General features: G+C 40.2%; 1 protein-coding gene across 8 annotated transcripts in view; it reads left to right on the top strand.

Annotated features, from left to right (window-relative positions):
* ENOX1 (ecto-NOX disulfide-thiol exchanger 1) overlaps positions 1-18,630 on the top strand; it is a 548,245-nt gene that overhangs the window by 505,477 nt on the left and 24,138 nt on the right. For all 8 annotated transcript variants that reach the window (XM_027767432.1, XM_027767431.1, XM_027767428.1 and 5 more), the window contains one exon: positions 17,049-17,151. In XM_027767432.1, the coding sequence (XP_027623233.1) occupies positions 17,049-17,151 (103 nt within the window). The remainder of the gene's footprint in view (positions 1-17,048; positions 17,152-18,630) is intronic.

Below are 18,630 nucleotides of genomic sequence, written 5' to 3'. Positions count from 1 at the left end.
ACATTAAATTTCTATGAAATTATACTTAACCAAAGTGTCTAGAAACTTTATTTAGCCTAAGTGTTGAATGTTGCTACTCTTCAACCCTAAAAAGAAAATACACAATTAGTAATTGCCCAGCTCTGGTTCATGAGAAACCACATTGATTTGGAGAATGCACAAAAGATCAGTGGACCCACAACTAGCCACTTTTAACAAGTCTGTCCAGTCCACGTCGTATGCAGGCCAGTGCTGCAGGCATGGTGCAGTCTGTCAGGAGCATGCAGGATGACAGCACAGTCACTGTCCCTCAAGATCAGGAGCACACAGGATCACGGAACAGTCACTGGTCCCCTGGAGCACCTGACCCCTTGGAAAGACAGCATATGACTGAGGAGAGAAGTCACCAAAGACTGGTTTGAGCCTTCTCAGTAAGGAGGACAACTTGGGGTGTGATTAGAGGCTTGACAGAAATGGAGAAGCTGCCATTCTCTGTGAGGTGACAAGTCAGAGGCGGTATAGACTAATGACCCTGGAACCTGACTCCCTGCGGCTGTGTACCACATCTTTCCACATGTGCGAATTTAAGGAAGCTTTAAGAGTAAAACTAGAAATTAACTTCTTGACCTCTTTCAATCTATGAGAGTAAGGAAATCTTGTTACTTTAAATGATGCTACCACAATTGCTTTTAAAAACTGATACACCTTATTTGTGCCTCAACTTTTTTTCATCCGTATCAGAAATGATAATAGTACCAGTGTCTGTCCTCTACCAAGCATTCAATAAGGGTTATTAGCATTGTTATCATTGCCATTATTTGTGTTACTTGGTTTGTTTGTTTGTTTGGTGAGGTTTTCACTATAGGGAGCATGCACTCGCCAGAAAGACAGAGAGAAAGAAAGCAAGAAATCACCCCCCAGGGGGGATGGCCACACCGCAATCCCTTCTCCTCCTTTCTCCTCTCGGCTCTTGGGCACGCACGCACACACGCCCAGCATGAGTTTAAGCCACCGGTCCGGGACTAGAACTGCAGTCGACTACATGGGAGTCCAACGACATAACCATTACGCTAACTGCTGGTCCCGTGTTACTTGTTTTTTATTCAGAGGACCCCAAATTCTATAACCCTCATGCACTATGCAACAGCAATCCAGAGCAGTTAGTTCTTGGGATTTTTTTTGCATGTACGGCATATGCAAAAATGCAGTGAGGAGAGATCATTTGATTTTGGTGTACTGGGGAAAGGGCTATTTAATGTTTACTAAGATCTCACATTATGCCCGCAAACCTTGTGAAATTTGATTTTACTTTAATAATAATCAAATGTCTCTTTTTCCTACATATCAGGTTGCATCCCATCTATTCTCATGACCTAATTTACTACTGTAAAGGTCAAAAAAATCTAAATTTTAATATTATCATTAGTAACGTAAACTCAGCAGGTGAAAATTATGATAGCAGGTGCTTTGTAGCGGAGAAAAATAAGAAATGTCATACTGAGAAATGAACTGAGAAAATAACATGCCAAGAGCACCATAATACAATTAATCTCTACCAGCAATAGAGTCAGCATCATACAAGATAAATCAAACCGACTAATTTTGGATGCACATACATATATTTTTTAAAAAGCGTTTTACTTTAGTTTCTTCTGTTTGCTGCTCCATTTTTATTGGTTGAGGAGATTTTTCTTGTCAGTACTTTCCAAGACTCCGAAGTCTACAGGCTTGGATAGATAGAGCAGTGTAGGTTCCACACACACACACACACACACACACACACACACACACATACATTATACACATGTATGTACATATATATACGTGTGTGTGTGTGTAAAAAACACATAGCGGAGTGTATTTTGGATCAAGTGTTGTTTTTTTTTTTTTTTTTTTTTATCTTTTAGAGAGGTTTTTGCTATAGGGCACGTGCGCTTGCCAGAAAGACAGAGAGACAGAAAGCGAGAAATCACCCCCCAGGGGGGATGGCCATGCCGCAATCTCTTCTCCTCCATTCTCCTCTTGAGATCTTGGGCACGCACACACACGTGCCCAGCATGAGTTTAAGCCACTGGGTCCAGGACTCGAACTGCGGTCGACTACATGGGAGTCCAGCGACATAGCCATTACACTAACTGCTGGTCCCTCAAGTGTATTTTTTCATTTGGTAACATCTATAATGGCATATAGTAAAAAGAAAATACTACAGCTTATGATTAAAATAATGAATGAAGTTACTGGAATGTAAAGAATTTCTTTTTCTCATTTTTTACAAGAAAATTTTGCCAGAGGGCACATGTACTAGCTGGAGAGAGAAAGTGAGAAAGAGGAGAGGGAGAGAAAGAGTGAGAGAGAAAGTGAGAAAGCGCTCCCTATGGGGAATACGGTCATGCTGTAATCCCTTCTCTACTTCTCCCTCCTTTCAGGATTTTGGGCATGTACACACACATGCCCGATGTGTGTCTCCAAGCTACTGAGTCTAGAACTGTAATCATGCAATTGTCCATGTTGGATCCAGATGCCTTAGTCACCATACTATCAGCAACTGACCCTTTTTTCTCAGTTTTGTATTTTTTATTTAATATGACTGTCACAAAACTATGCCAAGTCATTTGATTTCCAGCTTGAGAGCACAGGGTGAGAATGGTATGAACTGTGATAACCATAATTAAGCTATGGTCCATCCAGCAGTAAAACTCTTAGTATTTAATGAGAAACATTAGGAAGTTGAAGAAATTGAAATTACTCTTTTTTATCAGTCTTTGCTCTCTTTGTAGGATAGTCTATTATTGAGATAAATATAAGTAGGAAAATTCTACTTTCCAAATAACTAAATAACAATAATGTACATGTAAATAAATATACATATATGTGCATATGAGAGAAGGATTATATAGGAAAGATTAAAGATAAATATATTTTTGAATGGTAATAGTATTTATAGCTGGGTAGTAGAATTTCAGCTTATTTTTATTTTTTTCTTTATCTGTATTTTGTAAATTTTCTGCAGTGATTCTCTATTTGTGATGGATAAAAACAATAAAGGTTATTACTAAGAGCTAAAACAAACTAAACAAAGTTCCTATATTTTGGAAAGGAAAAGGAAAAGGTTATAAGCTTATACTTTGGTTTCCAAAACAAAGTTATTATTTAAATTACAATAGTAAAGCTTTAATAGATACAAACTAAAAATTAACTTATTGATCTCTTTCAATCTAAAAAAGTAAAAAAATCTTGTTACTTTAAATGATGCTACCACAAATGCATTTAAAAACTAAAAGGATATAAAATACCCAATGTGATTGGAACTTTTTTTTTTTCACTCTCCACAAAATATATTCCTCAGAGACTTCTCATAAATCACCTCAGGGACCAGCAGGTGGCATAATGGTTACTTTGCTGGACTCTCACACAGATGACCATGGTTTGAGTCCCGGACCCAGTGGCTTAAAACTCATACTGGGCACATGTACGTGTGTGCCCAAGATCCCAAGAGGAGAAGGGATTGCAGTGTGGCCATTCCCCTGGGGGGTGATTTCTCACTTTCTGCCTCTGTCTCTGTCTTTCTGGCGAACACACATGCCCTATGGCAAAAATCCTCTCTCTCTTTAAAAAAAAAATAGATAATCACTCCGGGCCAAGGGTACTGACCAAACCCTTAGGATCATCAGTTTCACCCAAGAAGTTTATCCTTTTTGTGCGTGAAGTAACAGGATGCCATAATCTAACAAGCGTTACCAAGGATCTACTATTTATTCTTTAAAAGAATATTGGTTGCAGCTGTACACGGGGTATGTGCTATAAACTGAGGACATTGCTGCTGCATGGAGAAGTAATTATAGAGAAAGCGACCCCCTGAGGCCCCAATGAGGAAGTGTTTGAGCGTGAAAGGAGCACTGTTAGTTATTACCTCTGCTAGGACCACAGGGTGCACTGGGGACCAGGCAGGAGAAAGCAACAGGATCTGAGCCCAAACACTCATCTCTGTATTTCTAGCTGCCTTTCTAAGACCTCAAATTTAGAATTTCTAAAACATTAAATCCTTCATGATCTGAGTCTGGTAGCATTACTCTTCTAGTCTGTACACAACTTCTTTACGTTTTTTTAACCCACCCCTCTTTCCTCTGCTTTGCACATAGATACTGGGTGTTCTTCTTCAGAATGGCCTCTGCATCTCTTTTCTCTCTTTTCTCCCACCATCCCAGTGGTTCCAACTTATCACCACATATGTGGGTGTGGTTAGAGCTGCACCATGGGTCTCCCTGCCCGAGTCTCTTCCCCTGCGTAGCCAGTCCTTCATGTGGGGAGTTGCTTTGACCTTGACCTTCTCTTACCCTCATCTCCCAGAGCAGGAGAGCATGAGTGCCACCTCTTCTTCATTGGTCCCAGCACTTCATTTTTGAAATCTGTCCCTATTGCACAGACTGTGACTGCAGTAAGTCACCCTGGTCCAAAGAAAGTCCACTCTCACCAAACAACAGCAGAGAGCCAAGGCCCATCTCTGCCTGAGGCTGCTCCTCAGCCAGACCCTTGGGTAGCTTCCGGCTTTGTCCCCCTTTGTTTTCATTAACCACTGCTAACAGGGACTTCTCCAAGGCTCTGTTGGTTCCACAGTGAGCTGGAACTGTGGGTAGCCCTCAGAGTGATATTCAGTCCCAATTCTCTGCAGGCACAAAACAGTTATGCCACAGGCAACCTAGAGTGGTGATTAAGGCTCTGGAGTGAATTGGTTCGAATCCCAGGTCTGTTTTTTACTAATTATGAGACCTTAAGGAAGTCATTAGCCTCCCTAGGCTTCTTTTCCTTATCTGTAAAACAGGACTATAATAACCTGATTTCTCAGATGGTTATGAGTATTAAGTAAGTTCATATTAGTAAAGTGCTCTTAACATTACTTGCACATGGTGAGCACCATGTTAATTGTTCAAAAATGATCTTTAAAAACGCTGTATCAGAGTATCTCCAGCTCTTAAATCACACTGAGTTTTCATGTCTTTCTTTAAAAGGTCTTTTCACAACTTATAACCCAGTCCTTGCCTATTTTAATCTTTGCTATTGGAAATCTTAGAACACAGAGATTTTGGACTGTTTCAGAACATAATGCATGAGCTCTGGGTCTGGCAGTTGAGCCCCAATGAGGTGGAACGTCTCAGAATGTAAAATGTGGTTGCATTGTGATAGATTGCCACATCTTGGCTGAGGGCAGGATCCTCACACGTTTGACTTCAAGCTGTCTCTCTGATGCTGAAGTCTGCTTGGCCCTCATGCAGACCCTGAACTCAAAGGCTGCTGGAGAAAGACACAGGGGGCTGAGAGCCCAAGACTTTCGGGACTGACAGTGCCAAGTTTCAGCAGCTGAGGGCTGGGGATTTCTTACCCACAGAGAAGTCCTGGGATAGTCCTTACTCTAGGGGATGGATCCATTCTTACTGTCCCTCAAACTGTAAAATATTCTAAAGCATAGTCACTGTTTTCTTCAATCCTTTTTTCAAAAATCCATTTGATTTTGTACTGTTTTTATTGCTCTGTTTCCTCTTTCCTAATTCTTATTGGATGAGTACATGTTATCTCTAGCAAACTGGCCGCCTTACTCTTTTGTTCTCTTTTCTTTTCCTTTTTTTTTTTTTTTTTAATGTTTTTGCATTAGGGCACATGCACACTCCAGGAGAGAGAGACAGAGAAGGAAAGTGAGAAATTACCACCTGGGGGGATGGCCATGCCAGAATCCCTTCTCCTTCATTCTCCTCTTGGGATCTTGGGGATGCATGTACTTGTGCCCAGCATGAGTTTCAAGCCACCAGGTCTGGAACTTGAACCACAGTCAGCCATATGGGAGTCCAACAACATAACCACTATACAATCCACTGGCCCTTGTCTGCCTTACTCTGATTGGAAGTTCCAAGTCAGAGAAGAGGGCACATTTTGGATTAGGAAGACATTAGAGATTATCTGCTTCCAATTCCTCTTTTTACAAAAAGATAAAATGAAATAAGGGTGCATTGCAAGTCAGTGGCAATTAGAACCAGTTTTTTGTGTCCAAATGCATTTTTTTTCCACCATTTCAGGCCATGGCTTTTGGGTTTTTCCTTTACTTTTCAGCCACTGGGCATCCGCCTGCTATATGTGAGTCACAGGTTTATAAAGGAAAGTATGAGGGATTTCTCCTTTACTCTTTGTCCCCCAACCATAGTTGTAATTGTAAGGTAAAGGGCTTGACCGTTATTGGAAACTGGCATATCACTTGATGGATTCTTCTTTGTACCTGACAAAAATGAGAGTAAAGGATAAGAAAGTAGCTGACTGGCATGTTGGCCATGTCCACAGAGCCCCTCATGTTACGAAGTGTGATGTTACAATCAGGTAGCAAAACAAGGACGACTGAGGGAATGTGAGCCTTATGGTGTGGTGTTGACAGAGTGGGAGGTGACAGGGTGAATCTTTACCAGGTAGATCTTGTCAGTTGCCCCACTCACTTTGCACAAGCAACTGTGCAGGCCACCTGCTCTTGCAGGACCATGGGTGATATCACATGGTGGTGGTCTCTTGGTAGGGTATATGTGTGTTTGGGTGGTTTGCCAACTCAGTGTTTTATTTACTAAAGCATTCAGCAACTGACTGTGTTTACATATGGCTCTTCAAAATGACATAAAAATCAATGTCATGGATTTCATTTTATTTCTACTTTAGTTAGATGAATAATAGTATAATAATACTGCAAATAGAAAAAAATTTTAAATAGAAAATATTCACTCTGAACACAAACACAGTTATTTTTGTTGTATGTCTGTTTATATGTCTTTGCAGTCAAGATCTTATACAGAATTCATACACAGGTTTAGTACCCCATGTGCTAAGCACTTTTACTGTATTCGGTCAGTCCTGTGAATAATGATGGTGATAATGATGCCATAAAGAACAACAAGACCCTAGCATTTGGTAGGAAGTGGATGAATATGAAACATTTATTGCTGAGTGAAGCAAGCCAGACCATGAAAGGGAGACATTGTATGTCTCCAATTAACATATACCAACTGTCTGCACTCTATGGTAGAGACTGAAGGACTGGAGGACATAAAAGCATTGAAAATTGTTATGGACATTGGAGACAAAGAAGAAGAGCATAGGAGAGTGGAAGAGGGTAGGGAAGGAAATTTGGGTAAAAAAATAGAGAGGTAAGACACTTGTGGGACACAGAAATGGTTTATTACCTGTTGATGATGTGTATGATGTGTATAGTATTCTCAACTGACTGGTCTGAGGTGTATTTCATGTTGGGTAAATTCTCTTTACAAGCTAAATGACATATAGTGATTAAATGTATAATCAATAATAATAACAAATAAAATCACTCAAAAAAATGCCTCAATGTATTCCTAGGTGTGTACAGTTTTCAAAAACATGATCTCACTTAAGAGATTTGCCCTCATGGCAACCCTGGGGGATAGCCATAGTGTATTATCCATCTTTCATATAAGATAGATAAGATTAAAAAAAAAGATGCTTTGCCTAAAGCTATCTATTGATGATCTGTAAATAATGAAATAATGGTGGCAGAATTAGAACACAAGTCCCACTTGGCCATGCTACCTCCATTTCTGAGATACAGTAATTTCTCTAAAGGAGTCAATGGTTATATCAAGCAAATGTGGGGAAAAGTCAGTTCTACTCAAATGGATAAGTAATCAATGGCCATGTAAATAGCATAGGAAATGTGTCTAGATGAGGAGGTTGAACGTGATCTGGAACAGATGCTTTGGAGAGATAAGGGACTTGTGCTGCTTGTGAAAATACAAGTAGACGGTGGCAAGGAAAAGAGAATGGAGAGCTTTCTAAGAATGTATCTGGACGTAACAGAGAAAGGGATAGGCTATTTTGAGAGGATTGAACCAAACATTCCAGGCAGGGACATCTGATCCCCACCCCCTCCCCCCAATGGGCTGTTTGAAAGCATCTAAAGTTTTCATTTGAAGACTAATGAAAGTTGCACTTTAGAAAATTCATTTAGTGATATTATTGGGTTGTCAAAACAGTCATTGTATTTTTTTTCTCTGTTTTTCTATGCAAAAATGCATCATGACTTTCCCAGTGACTCCATATATGAAGTAGACTGGAAAAGGACAAAACCCAGAGACAGAGACAAAGCAACAGGTTCTCATAGGGGTCAAAGTATGAAACAAAGAGAACAGATATAAAATACAAGTAGTGGAAATGGGAAAGCAGCCCAAGAGATGTTTCACAGAAAACTGATAGACTTTGGATCTCAAAAGGTATTAAAAGTCCTTTGGGAATATGGAAGAACAAAACAAAATGAAAGTTTCAGGCCCCTGCAAGTAGAAAAATAATGGTGATGATGTTCCTAATAAAAGCAGAAAACTGGGACCAGCATATAGTATAATGGTTATTTTGCTGGACTCCCACGTAGTCGACTATGGTTCGAGTTCCAGACCTGGTGGCTTAAAACTCACACCGGGAGCCGGGTGTATGTGCATGTGTCCCCAAAATTCTGAGAAGAGAATGAAAGAGAAGAGATTGCGGCATGGCCATCCCTCATGGGGGTGGGGGTGATTTCTTGCCTTCTGTCTCTGGATTTTGGACCCTTATTCCGGTTCACTGTTGAAAAGCTGTTTTTGCTTTTGTTTTGTTTTCCTAGATAAACATTATATGATAGTTAGTAAAACTTTGGGGGAGGACCTGGGCTTTAACATTAAAATAATTTTCATAAAAACATCAAAAATGGGGAAAAAAGTTACTTTTTAAAAAGTTTGCTATACAAACTAAATGGCAGCTGCTGAGAATCTCAATAAAATAAGAATAAAATGCAAAAAAAAAAACAGAAAACTTAGGAGAAGATGCAATTTGATGTGAGATGAATTGGGTTTTAGACAAAATTATAGAATTTTAGAAGAGCTACATCAGATAGAATGTGGGTTCAGACTTATTTATTTTGGTATGAGGACTTTTACTTAAATGAAGCCTTATGTGCAAGCCCTATATTTTAAAACAGAAGAGAGTAGTAAAGGAATACGAATTCCAGAGAACTGTCTGTTGGACCTTCCATGTCATGTCTACAAAGCTGATGAGGTTCCATGGAGAACCCTTCAAATATGGTTGACCGTTCAAATATGGTTGACCCCACCGTCACTTTTAGGCAACTGATCTGAGGCTTGAAAATGTTGGGTCATCTGTCCAACTCAGCCGGTTGCTAGTGAGAGAGCCAAGACTAAAACTCAGGTATGAGGTATCTCTTCCATTGCCTCATGGTCACCTCTCATTTTGAATTGATCGGTGGTAAATTTAAACAGATAAGCCTACTGGTCAGTTGATAACAAGGAATAGAAGCTTAAAGAGTTCTGTTTGATCAAAGTTAAACCATGAGAAAGAAATAATTCCTTTTTTTTTTAAGAGAGATTTTTTTCTATAGGGCATGTACGTTTGACAGAAAGTGAGAAATCACTCCCTGGGGAGATGGCCACACCGCAATTTCTTCTGCTCCATTCTCCTCTCAGGATTTTTGGCATGCACATACATGTGCCCAGCATGAATTTCAAGCTGCCAGGTCCAGGACTCAAACCACAGTCAGCCGTGTGAGAGTATAGCAATGTAACCATCATGCCATTTGCAGGTTCTGCAAATGAAAGAATACTTATGAAAAAGAATAGAGATGAAAATCTGAGGACCAAACTTTGTCATGGTCCAAAGTTAGAGTATAATGGAGAAAGAGAGTTTAAGGTGAACACACGTCAATTGTACCAACATCCACACAATAAGAGGAGTTAGAAAATGACTATGCGACAAAGGAGGCCAGTGAAAATCTTTCCGGGTAGGTCCATGAAGGTGATTGATGTAAAAGCTGAGGTAGTGAGTTGGCAAGCAAAACAGGTGGACACTTTTGTGATAGAAAGAACTGCAATAGAAAGAAAACCATTTTTAAAAAAGTAAGAAGACCACCGGAATAACAAGATAAAGGGAATCACAAAAGGATTTTTATGAACTAGGAAAGTCATATTCTTGGTCCTTACCCGCGTGAGCAGGCAGAAAGGAACAACAAAAAATAACAACAACAACAACAAAAATACCAGCACAGCACAATTCTAGCTCAGTGAAGGAGTGAAAAAGCTTTTCCAGGGACTAGCAGTTAGCGTAATGGCTATGTCGCTGGACTCCCATGTAGTCGACCGCTGTTCGAGACCCGAACCTGGTGACTTAAACTCTCGCCGGGCACGTGTGTGTGCGTGCCCAAGATCCCGAGAGGAGAATGGAGGAGAAGGGATTGCAGCATGGCCATCCCCCTGGGGGACGATTTCTCGCTTTCTGTCTCTCTGTCTCTCTCTGTCTTTCTGGTGAGCGTATGCACCCTATAGCAAAAAGAAACACAAAAAAATAAAAAGAAAAGAAAAGAAAAAGCTTTTCCAAATGACAAATTAACTTTGATCATTTCTCAAAGTAATGAATAAGAACTCTTAGAGGGGAAATTTCTACCTTCAAGTAGCTAACTGTTTAGAAAGCCTTTTTAAAAGTCATGATATCTAGTTTCCAGTTATTGACAACCTTCTGTTCAGCCCCTTAATGACTCCTTCTATGTATTAGAGTTAAGAGGTGGACCAAGAAAAAATTTATTAGGTAACCTTGTCTATTCTGTCAAGTGCCAGAATTCTCATCGGTTGTATGTACTCTAATTGGTGTGTTACTTACTATGTCAAGCGAATGGTGTTCTGGGTACTTCCCTTTAAAGACTAGTTCATAATCCAGTAGATCTCACTGGGAGGAAACTCTTGATCCCAGCTCACATTTCCTAGACTTTGTACACTGTTAACAATGTGTCCTTAGTAACCTCTTACTCCAGCCACATGTACCTACTTCCATGTCTACTTTGTCATTTCTGGGCATCTGAAACACCTTTCCCAAGACATCTAGTAGACATATCATTCTTCAGGATATATTGCATCTATCAGGGTAAAAGATTATCTAACTATCTGTCTATCTATTTATTTAAATTTGCTAACAGGTATGTGTACTAATCAGAGAGAGAAAGAGAAAGTGAGAAAGCAACCTGCCAGGTCCAGGACTCAAACACAGTCAGCCATGTGGGAATCCAGTATTTTAACTACCATGCCACCTGCTGGTCCCCCAAGGGTAAAAGATTTTTAATGTGATAAAAGGATAGAGAGTCCTCCAAATGTTATGTTTCTAATGATAACATGTTCCTATCCTTCTCATTTTCCAGAGACTTGGATTACAGGGAGTAATAAGGATAGTAAAGATTTTTTTTTGAAGTTTTTGTTTGTTTTTTTGTTTTTTGGGGGGTAGAGGTTTTTGTATGGGTCACATGCGCTCGCCAGAAAGACAGAGAGAGGAAGAGAGACAGAAAGCGAGAAATCATCCCTCAGGGGGGATGGCCACGCCAGAATCCCTTATCCTCCATTCTCCTCTTGGGATCTTGGGCACACCCGCACACGCACCCGGCGTGAATTTAAGCCACCAGGTCTGGAGCTTGAACCGTGGTCAACTATATGGGAGCTCAGGGACACAGCCATTATGCTAACTGCTGGTCCCAGGACAGTGAAGTTTTTAAGAAAGGGGCAAATGCATATTTTGAGATTCAGTGCCCCAGTAAAATATGTACCCCAATTACTAAGCAGATAAGTTGGAACATCCTAGGTAGAAATTATTAAATTGACTTGGTTTTTGGTCTTTGTATTATAGCCTTTTGAAAACAAAAAAAGCTGGCTCATGCCTATGTCTTGCTTTAAGAGTTTTTCTTAGAATTTGAGATGAAGCATAAACTGTTATGTTTCCTGATATATTTAAGACTGTTCTCTCAGAGCTAGTAGGTGGCATAGTGGTTAAGGTGCTAGATTCCCTCATGGCCAACTGTGGCTTGAGTCCTGGACCCAGTGTCGTGAAAATTACACCAGGTGCATGTGCGTGCATGCCCAAGATCCTGGGAGGAGAATGGAGGAGAAGGGATTGCGGTGTGGCCATTCCCCCTCAGGAGTGATTTCTCACATTCTCTTTCACTGTCTCTCTCTGGTGAGTGCATGCATTCTATGGCAAAAAGAAAAACAAAGAATGTTCTCTCTTGGTGTTTCATACTATGACCAGTTTGTCCTTACTATGAGATATTCTCAGAGAGGTTTTGGTAAGCATCCACTTGAGGTTTCATTGTTTTCTTCCAGCCATCCTGGCTTCATTAGATTTATCCTCACAAATCTTGCAAGCTGTGTCTCTCCCGTTAGAGGGCCTAGAGAGACGCTTGTACATGCACTGGGTTGTGTTACAGGAGAGGTACACTGAAGGCGGGGGATCCACCTCTTTTGTATCAAGCATAAGCAAGCCTGCTGTTTGTACCAAAGCAGACTCTAAAATGACTTGTTACAAACACAAACCTGAGAAATGCCAGAACCTTTCTTCTAAGTTTAAAAAATTGTATATCTTCCTTCCTTCCAGTTACCTTGACAAAATGCCATAGAAACCTTAAATTCAACATTTCCGAAACTGAACACGTTATTTTCTCTCATACTTGTTTCTTTCTCTGTGTTCTTATTCATCAAGGTGACTGAGTACTCATTCTCAGCATTTTCCTCTTCACTAGGTCACTAATTTTTTTTCTTTTAAGTTCCACATCTTAAATCTTTCTCCCATTCTGCAGTCTGCACCTAATTGATTTGGTATTGAGTCTCATTATCAAATAGTAATTGTGTTAGGTTCCAGCGTGGTATCCCTTACTTCAATTTTAGTTGACTCCAAAACAATGTTCTGAAGGGCAGAGTTGTTCATTTACCTCCTCTACTGAAAATTCTTCACTAGCTAAGCCTTCCAGAGACAACCGAAATTCTTTATTATGATATACCTAGTCTTCCAGCTTCATCCACTGACCTACTTTTCTTTCTTTCTTTCTTTCTTTCTTTCTTTCTTTCTTTCTTTCTTTCTTTCTTTCTTTCTTTCCTTTTTTTTATTTTTTTTTTGAGAGGTTTTTGCTACATGGCACGTGCACTCGTCAGAAAGAAAGAGAGAGACAGAAAGCGAGAAATCACCCCCCAGGGGGATGGCCATGCCACAATCCCTTCTCCTCCATTTTCCTCTCAGGATCTTGGGCACGCACGCACAGGCACCCAGCGTGAGTTTACTCTACTGCAGTTGACTACATGGGAGTCCAGCGACATTGCCATTACACCAACTGCTGGTCCCTCAATTGAACATTATCATAAGCACACATTAACATTATTTTTCTAAGGAAATTGTTAGTCAGTAAAATAAAATCCTCCTTTTGGCAGTGTGGCGATCCCTCCTCAGGGGTGATTTCTCACTTTCCATCTCTCTGTCTCTCTCTGCCTCTCTTCAGTGAGCACACACATCCTATGACCAAAACCTTTAAAAATGCTCCTTTTATTATACTTGGAAAAGGTTAAAGCCCAGGACATAAAGTAAATATCTGAAATGACTATCCTGTCTTCCAGCCTGAACAGAAATCCATATTAACTTTAGCTGTTTATCTTTCGCAGAAAATGTATGATTCAATCATTCACCCATCTCATTAACTCTTGACTTTGTCAGCAAATGTCTGAGCTCATATTAGGCCCAAGACAGGCTTAGGCTCTGGAGCACTTAGTCAGCAGTAACTCTTTTCAGTGGTCATAAATTGGTCCACTTCACTAATGATATTGGCTCAAGTCTCTAGCTAATATGTTTGGACACCCTTTCAAGTATAATGGGGAAGATATTTTTCCTTTTGGATATTTCTGAGGCTCACATATCATAAGAAACAAGTACTCCTTGGAGCTCTTTTAATCAGCTTCACTCAGTCCTGGTACAGGACTTCTGAAGAAGTCAAAAAACAATGAACTTGATCTCCATCATGGGCAGAACTTAGAGAAGTGCCCAGAGGCTGGAGCATCTACCACCCTAGTGTCCTTGGCATGCTGGACTATTATGGGAGCCATGGAGAGGAGCATGTCCATGAGCAGGCATGGTTGATGGCCATGTAAGAGCACATTATTTGTGGTCAGTACAACACAGACGACCGTACCCAGTTTAAACAAATAAGTCCACAGAATGGCGATTCTAGGACTCTTATCTTTCTATCCTAGTTTGCTCAACCCTAAATCATCATCAATGCAGGAGTCGTGGGTAGGCCATATTTTGCTCCTTATAGACATTGTAAGTTCCGTGGATTTGTTGGGTCCCTGCTCAAAGGCCCCCTTTCATTATGACTCCAGCTTTCCGCATGGGAGCAGGTGCCTACTAGCTCTTGGGTGGTCTCAGTCTATTCTGTCCGTGTTATTTCCTCCTGGTTCCTGACACGCTGCCTGCTCTCTCTATAGTCCAGTCCCCTCATTAAACCTGGATTCTCAACTGTGTGATGGCCCCAGGACACCACTCAGTCTTTACAATTAATGTGGGCTTATTATCTACTAAACTCTGCTGAGTAATTTCATTTGGCCCCAATTATCATCCAGGCTGTGAACAGATCACCCTCTCTTGGAGATATTATTTCCACTTAGCTCTGGGGTTCATTATTTGTATTTTTTTAATGATGCAATCATCATCCTAGTTAATGTTCTTCCATCCTCTGTCTTCCTAAACCTCTCTTGGGAGACTTTTACAGAGCCTCAGCCTGCACTCTGCTCAGCAATCTTACTCTCCCAGATGTAGAAGCCCAGTGCAATGTACCTGTGGGATTTAATTGTCATTACAGCAAACCACTAACAGAACTCAGCAGGCTCCTTGACCCCACCAACCCAGACAGATGAAGTGCACACACCATCCTTCTCTGCTCTAATTGAGATAGCCTCATCAGTAAACACCATAAGTAATTTTAAGAGGAATTCTTATTCCCTTCCCTGTAACTCTTTATTATGAAATATTGTAATCCTATGTAAACTTTTAGATTTGTTCTATTCTAAAGTTCATCATTATGTTTCCATCAATGCTGGCCCCCAAGATATCTTTTGAAGAACAAGAGTACCTTTTCTCTCTTACGTGTGGCCTGCTCCAGACTTACCTGAGACCATTTCCTAAACCCATTCTGATTCCTGTTACTAATGGAGTATTTCTATCATCAGCCTTGAGTCACAGTTGATACTTTTACTAATGGAGTATTTCTATCATCAGCCTTGTCTCACAGTTGATACCATCAAGTCAACCAAAGTCTTCCCTTTGATTTATCATGCATCACTGTGATTCCCAAAACTCCTTCCCTTACCTTTTCTCACTTCTCTGCTCCATCTTGACCATTAAGTCTTTAGCAGGAAAGTCTGACCTTAAGAACAAGGGGCCAAGGGAACCAGCAGTTAGCGTAATGGCTATGTCGCTGGACTCCCACATAGTCGACCGCGGTTCAAGGCCCAGACCCAGTGGCTTAAAACTCACGCCAGGCACGTGTGTGTGCATGCCCAAGATCCTGAGAGGAGAATGGAGGAGAAGGGATTGCGGCGTGACTATCCTCCCTGGGGGGTGATTTCTCGCTTTCTGTCTCTCTGTCTCTCTCTGTCTGGCGAGCGCACATGCCCTATAGCGAAAAAAAAAAAAAAAACTCAAAAAAAAGAAAGAACAAGGGGCTGACAGGTGGCATGGTGGTTAAGGGTGCTGGACTCCCACGAGGCTGACTGTGGTTCGAGTCCTCTGCAGACCTGGTGGCTTGCTTTCTCACTTTCCTTCTCTCTCTCCCCCCCTCCCTCTCTCTCTCTCTCTCTCTCTCTCTCACTCACTCTGTCTCTCTCATCAAATTAAAATAAATAGGTAAATAAAGTTAAATAAAATAATTTTTTAAAAATCACCCAACTACTCACTATTACCAACCACAATGTCTCAGTAGAGAGCCTTGTTTCCTGGGAATTTCTACTTACTCCTGATTTACAAAGTAGAAACTCACAAGCGAAACTGTGATCAGAGATCTATTGGATTGCATGCAACAAGTTAATTTTTTTTTATTTGTACAGTTCTTCATTTTTTATTTGAATGCCTAAGGTGGAGTTTTGTGTTCTGTGTGCTTAACATTTTCCCAACTATTTCTATATTCTTTTATCAGGCCTGTTTTGCTAATTTATGTTAACTAGCTAGATATCTATCCTATAAGTTCTACTTCTGATAACACCTGCTCAACCATTTTTCCAGACTTTCTAAGTTATTTGTCTATATGGCTCTCTCTACCTGTCTTTTGTCATTCCTGTCAATTCCCCATCTTCTAATATAAATAGCATTCTAATAGTATCCTTGCTCAATATCTAGTCCTTCTTTGAGAGCTATCTATCAATAAACAACGTCTCTCCAACAAGATTCAACATACCTGATGTTTCTACTATCTCATGTACGCAGATCATGCAATCTAACTTTCCATTGAACTTTTCTCCATTTTTAGTCTATTATCAAGTCTGGGAGTTTATGAGTTAAAGCTTTATCTCTGCTTTTAAATTTAAAAGGACCATATAAGAGACTAAAAATAGTCTAGCCTCAGTGTTTCATGTGTTATTGGCTTGTACAATTCTTCATTTTTAACTTCCAAAGTGAAGAATTTACCAACCTTTGCTTTATCTACCTTTTGCAGTTGTGAGTGAGCATCTATACCTATTCAACTCAAACACTTCTAACAACAACTCTATCTCTTTTTCTCAATAGGCCCTATTTCCTACATATGCATACAAATTTTTAGCATAATATTATAAATCAGTCTGTTGTATGCTTTCCCAGAAAAGTTTTCATATTTGAAATAAAGTATGTTAAAGTAGCTAGAGTCAAGCAATTTTAGCAAAGAGAATTTAATCAAAACATGAACAAAAATCTAAGATAATCTGTGCCAAATTTACCACTTGTGCAGTTACTTCGCTTGCTGAGATCAATAGTTAATAGCCTACATTTTAAAACTATTCTACATTTTAAAATTATTCTACTGTTGCATCAATAGATCAATTATATATAAGATTTGACCCTCAGCAATAAATGAAAGTGATAGCTTCTTTTATAGCATTTTAGAGATCTGGCATTTTTGCTTTTTTGTTGTTTGTTTGTTTGTTTGTTTAAGACACATAGAAGCTATATAAACAATGTATGGTTTTTGATTTTTAACTTTCCAGGAAATCAACGTGTTGACAGTTGCCTTGGTCAACCAAGATCGAGAGAACAATATTGAGAAAAGAAGCCAAGGCTTAAAATCAGAGAAAGAAGCTCTGCTAATAGGTAAGAAAATTCTGTTTTCTTCACCATTCCCTTAAATAATTTCTAGGTAATTAGCTTAAATAATATTTTAGTAATTCACCTACAACTTGTTAACAATTTAAATAGCTTCACTTTTGGTCAGGCGAGATTAATTTTGCGAAGATTGAATTACATACATTTCAAGTTGGTGGCATGTAAATTAATGGGGGGTTTGCTGTTCTGTGACCCTATATATTAATTCGTTGTCAGATATGAAACTGAGTTGAAGAACAAGATTAGGTTGCATTCTACACATCACAAATCTGAATTTTAAAGTTTGGACATGTCACTTTCAGCTGGAAGCCAGGTTGGTTCTAGTTACAAAGTTTCAGACCAAGCCAGATCCTCAGGTTCAGGTTCAGGAGTAGCTTTGAACCCTGAGAGTAATCTCTGAGCTCTTTAACAGAGATTATATCCTTATGTTAGTCCCAAAGCCAGACCTGTAATGCTGATGAAATAGGGACCTCCAGACGTAGTGTTAGGCTAGCCCAGGACAGACTAATCCAGGCTTCCCTGTCCCTATTTGGATCCATTTATCCAAGATGAACAAAAGGAGCTGGCCATTAAGGAAGGAGAGAAGAAAGGAAATCAGCCAATCGTACTGGTGCCACAGTAGCACACCCCTCTGCAGTGCTAGAGGGTTACAGAAGATTAGGGTTAGTTTCCTGGTCACCCTGTACATGCCAGGTATGTGTTTGCCCATGATCTTGAGTGACTTGGGAAGGCTGGGAGGAGAGGATTGCGTGAGAGCCTGATGAGGGTGCCTGTCTCCCTTTCTCTCTCTCCTCTGCCTAAATGTCTCTCTCATGAAAGAAAGAAACTATTATTAAAAGAAAAGGAAGGAAATTGTTGTTCCCATAAAAACATTCCATTGTCCCATAAAATATTAGGTTGCTAGGCAAGTAATAATGTATCTTTCTATGCAAAAATGTGTCATGACTTTCCCAATGACGTAATACATTTAGGTTAGCTCTCTCTTTGGACCAGACGCAAAGTTCTTTTGAAAGTCATCACTGGTAGTTCCAGAAGGTAGTACTTAGTCTCACAAGGAAGAGTTGTTTTTTTTTGTTTTGGGGGGTTTAGGGGGACTGTTTGTTTCCCCTGAGGATGTATTGGTAATGTACCTGGGGCCCTGACCTAGAAACCTATATATTTTTTTTCCTTTTTTTAAGAGAGGAATTTTTGTTTTAGGGCATGTGTGCTTGCCAGAGAGACAGAAAGTAAGAAATAACCCCCCCATGGAGGAAGGCCATGCTGCAATCCCTTCTCCTCCATTCTCCTCTTGGGATTTGGCGCACACACATACACACAAGCACACGTGCCTGGCATGACTGTTAAGCTGCCAGGTACAGTACTCAAACAGCAGTCGAGTATGTGGGAGTCCAGCAACATAACCATTACGCCATCTGCTGGTCCCAGAAACCTGTATGTTTAAGGCTATCTCCAAAGCCCTCAAATTCA

The sequence above is a fragment of the Tupaia chinensis genome, unplaced genomic scaffold, assembly GCF_000334495.1.
Source record: "Tupaia chinensis unplaced genomic scaffold, TupChi_1.0 Scaffold144262_1, whole genome shotgun sequence".
Classification (NCBI taxonomy): domain Eukaryota; kingdom Metazoa; phylum Chordata; class Mammalia; order Scandentia; family Tupaiidae; genus Tupaia; species Tupaia belangeri.
The sequence above is the reverse complement of the archived record's forward strand: the minus strand, read 5'-3'. Positions and strand labels throughout refer to the sequence as shown.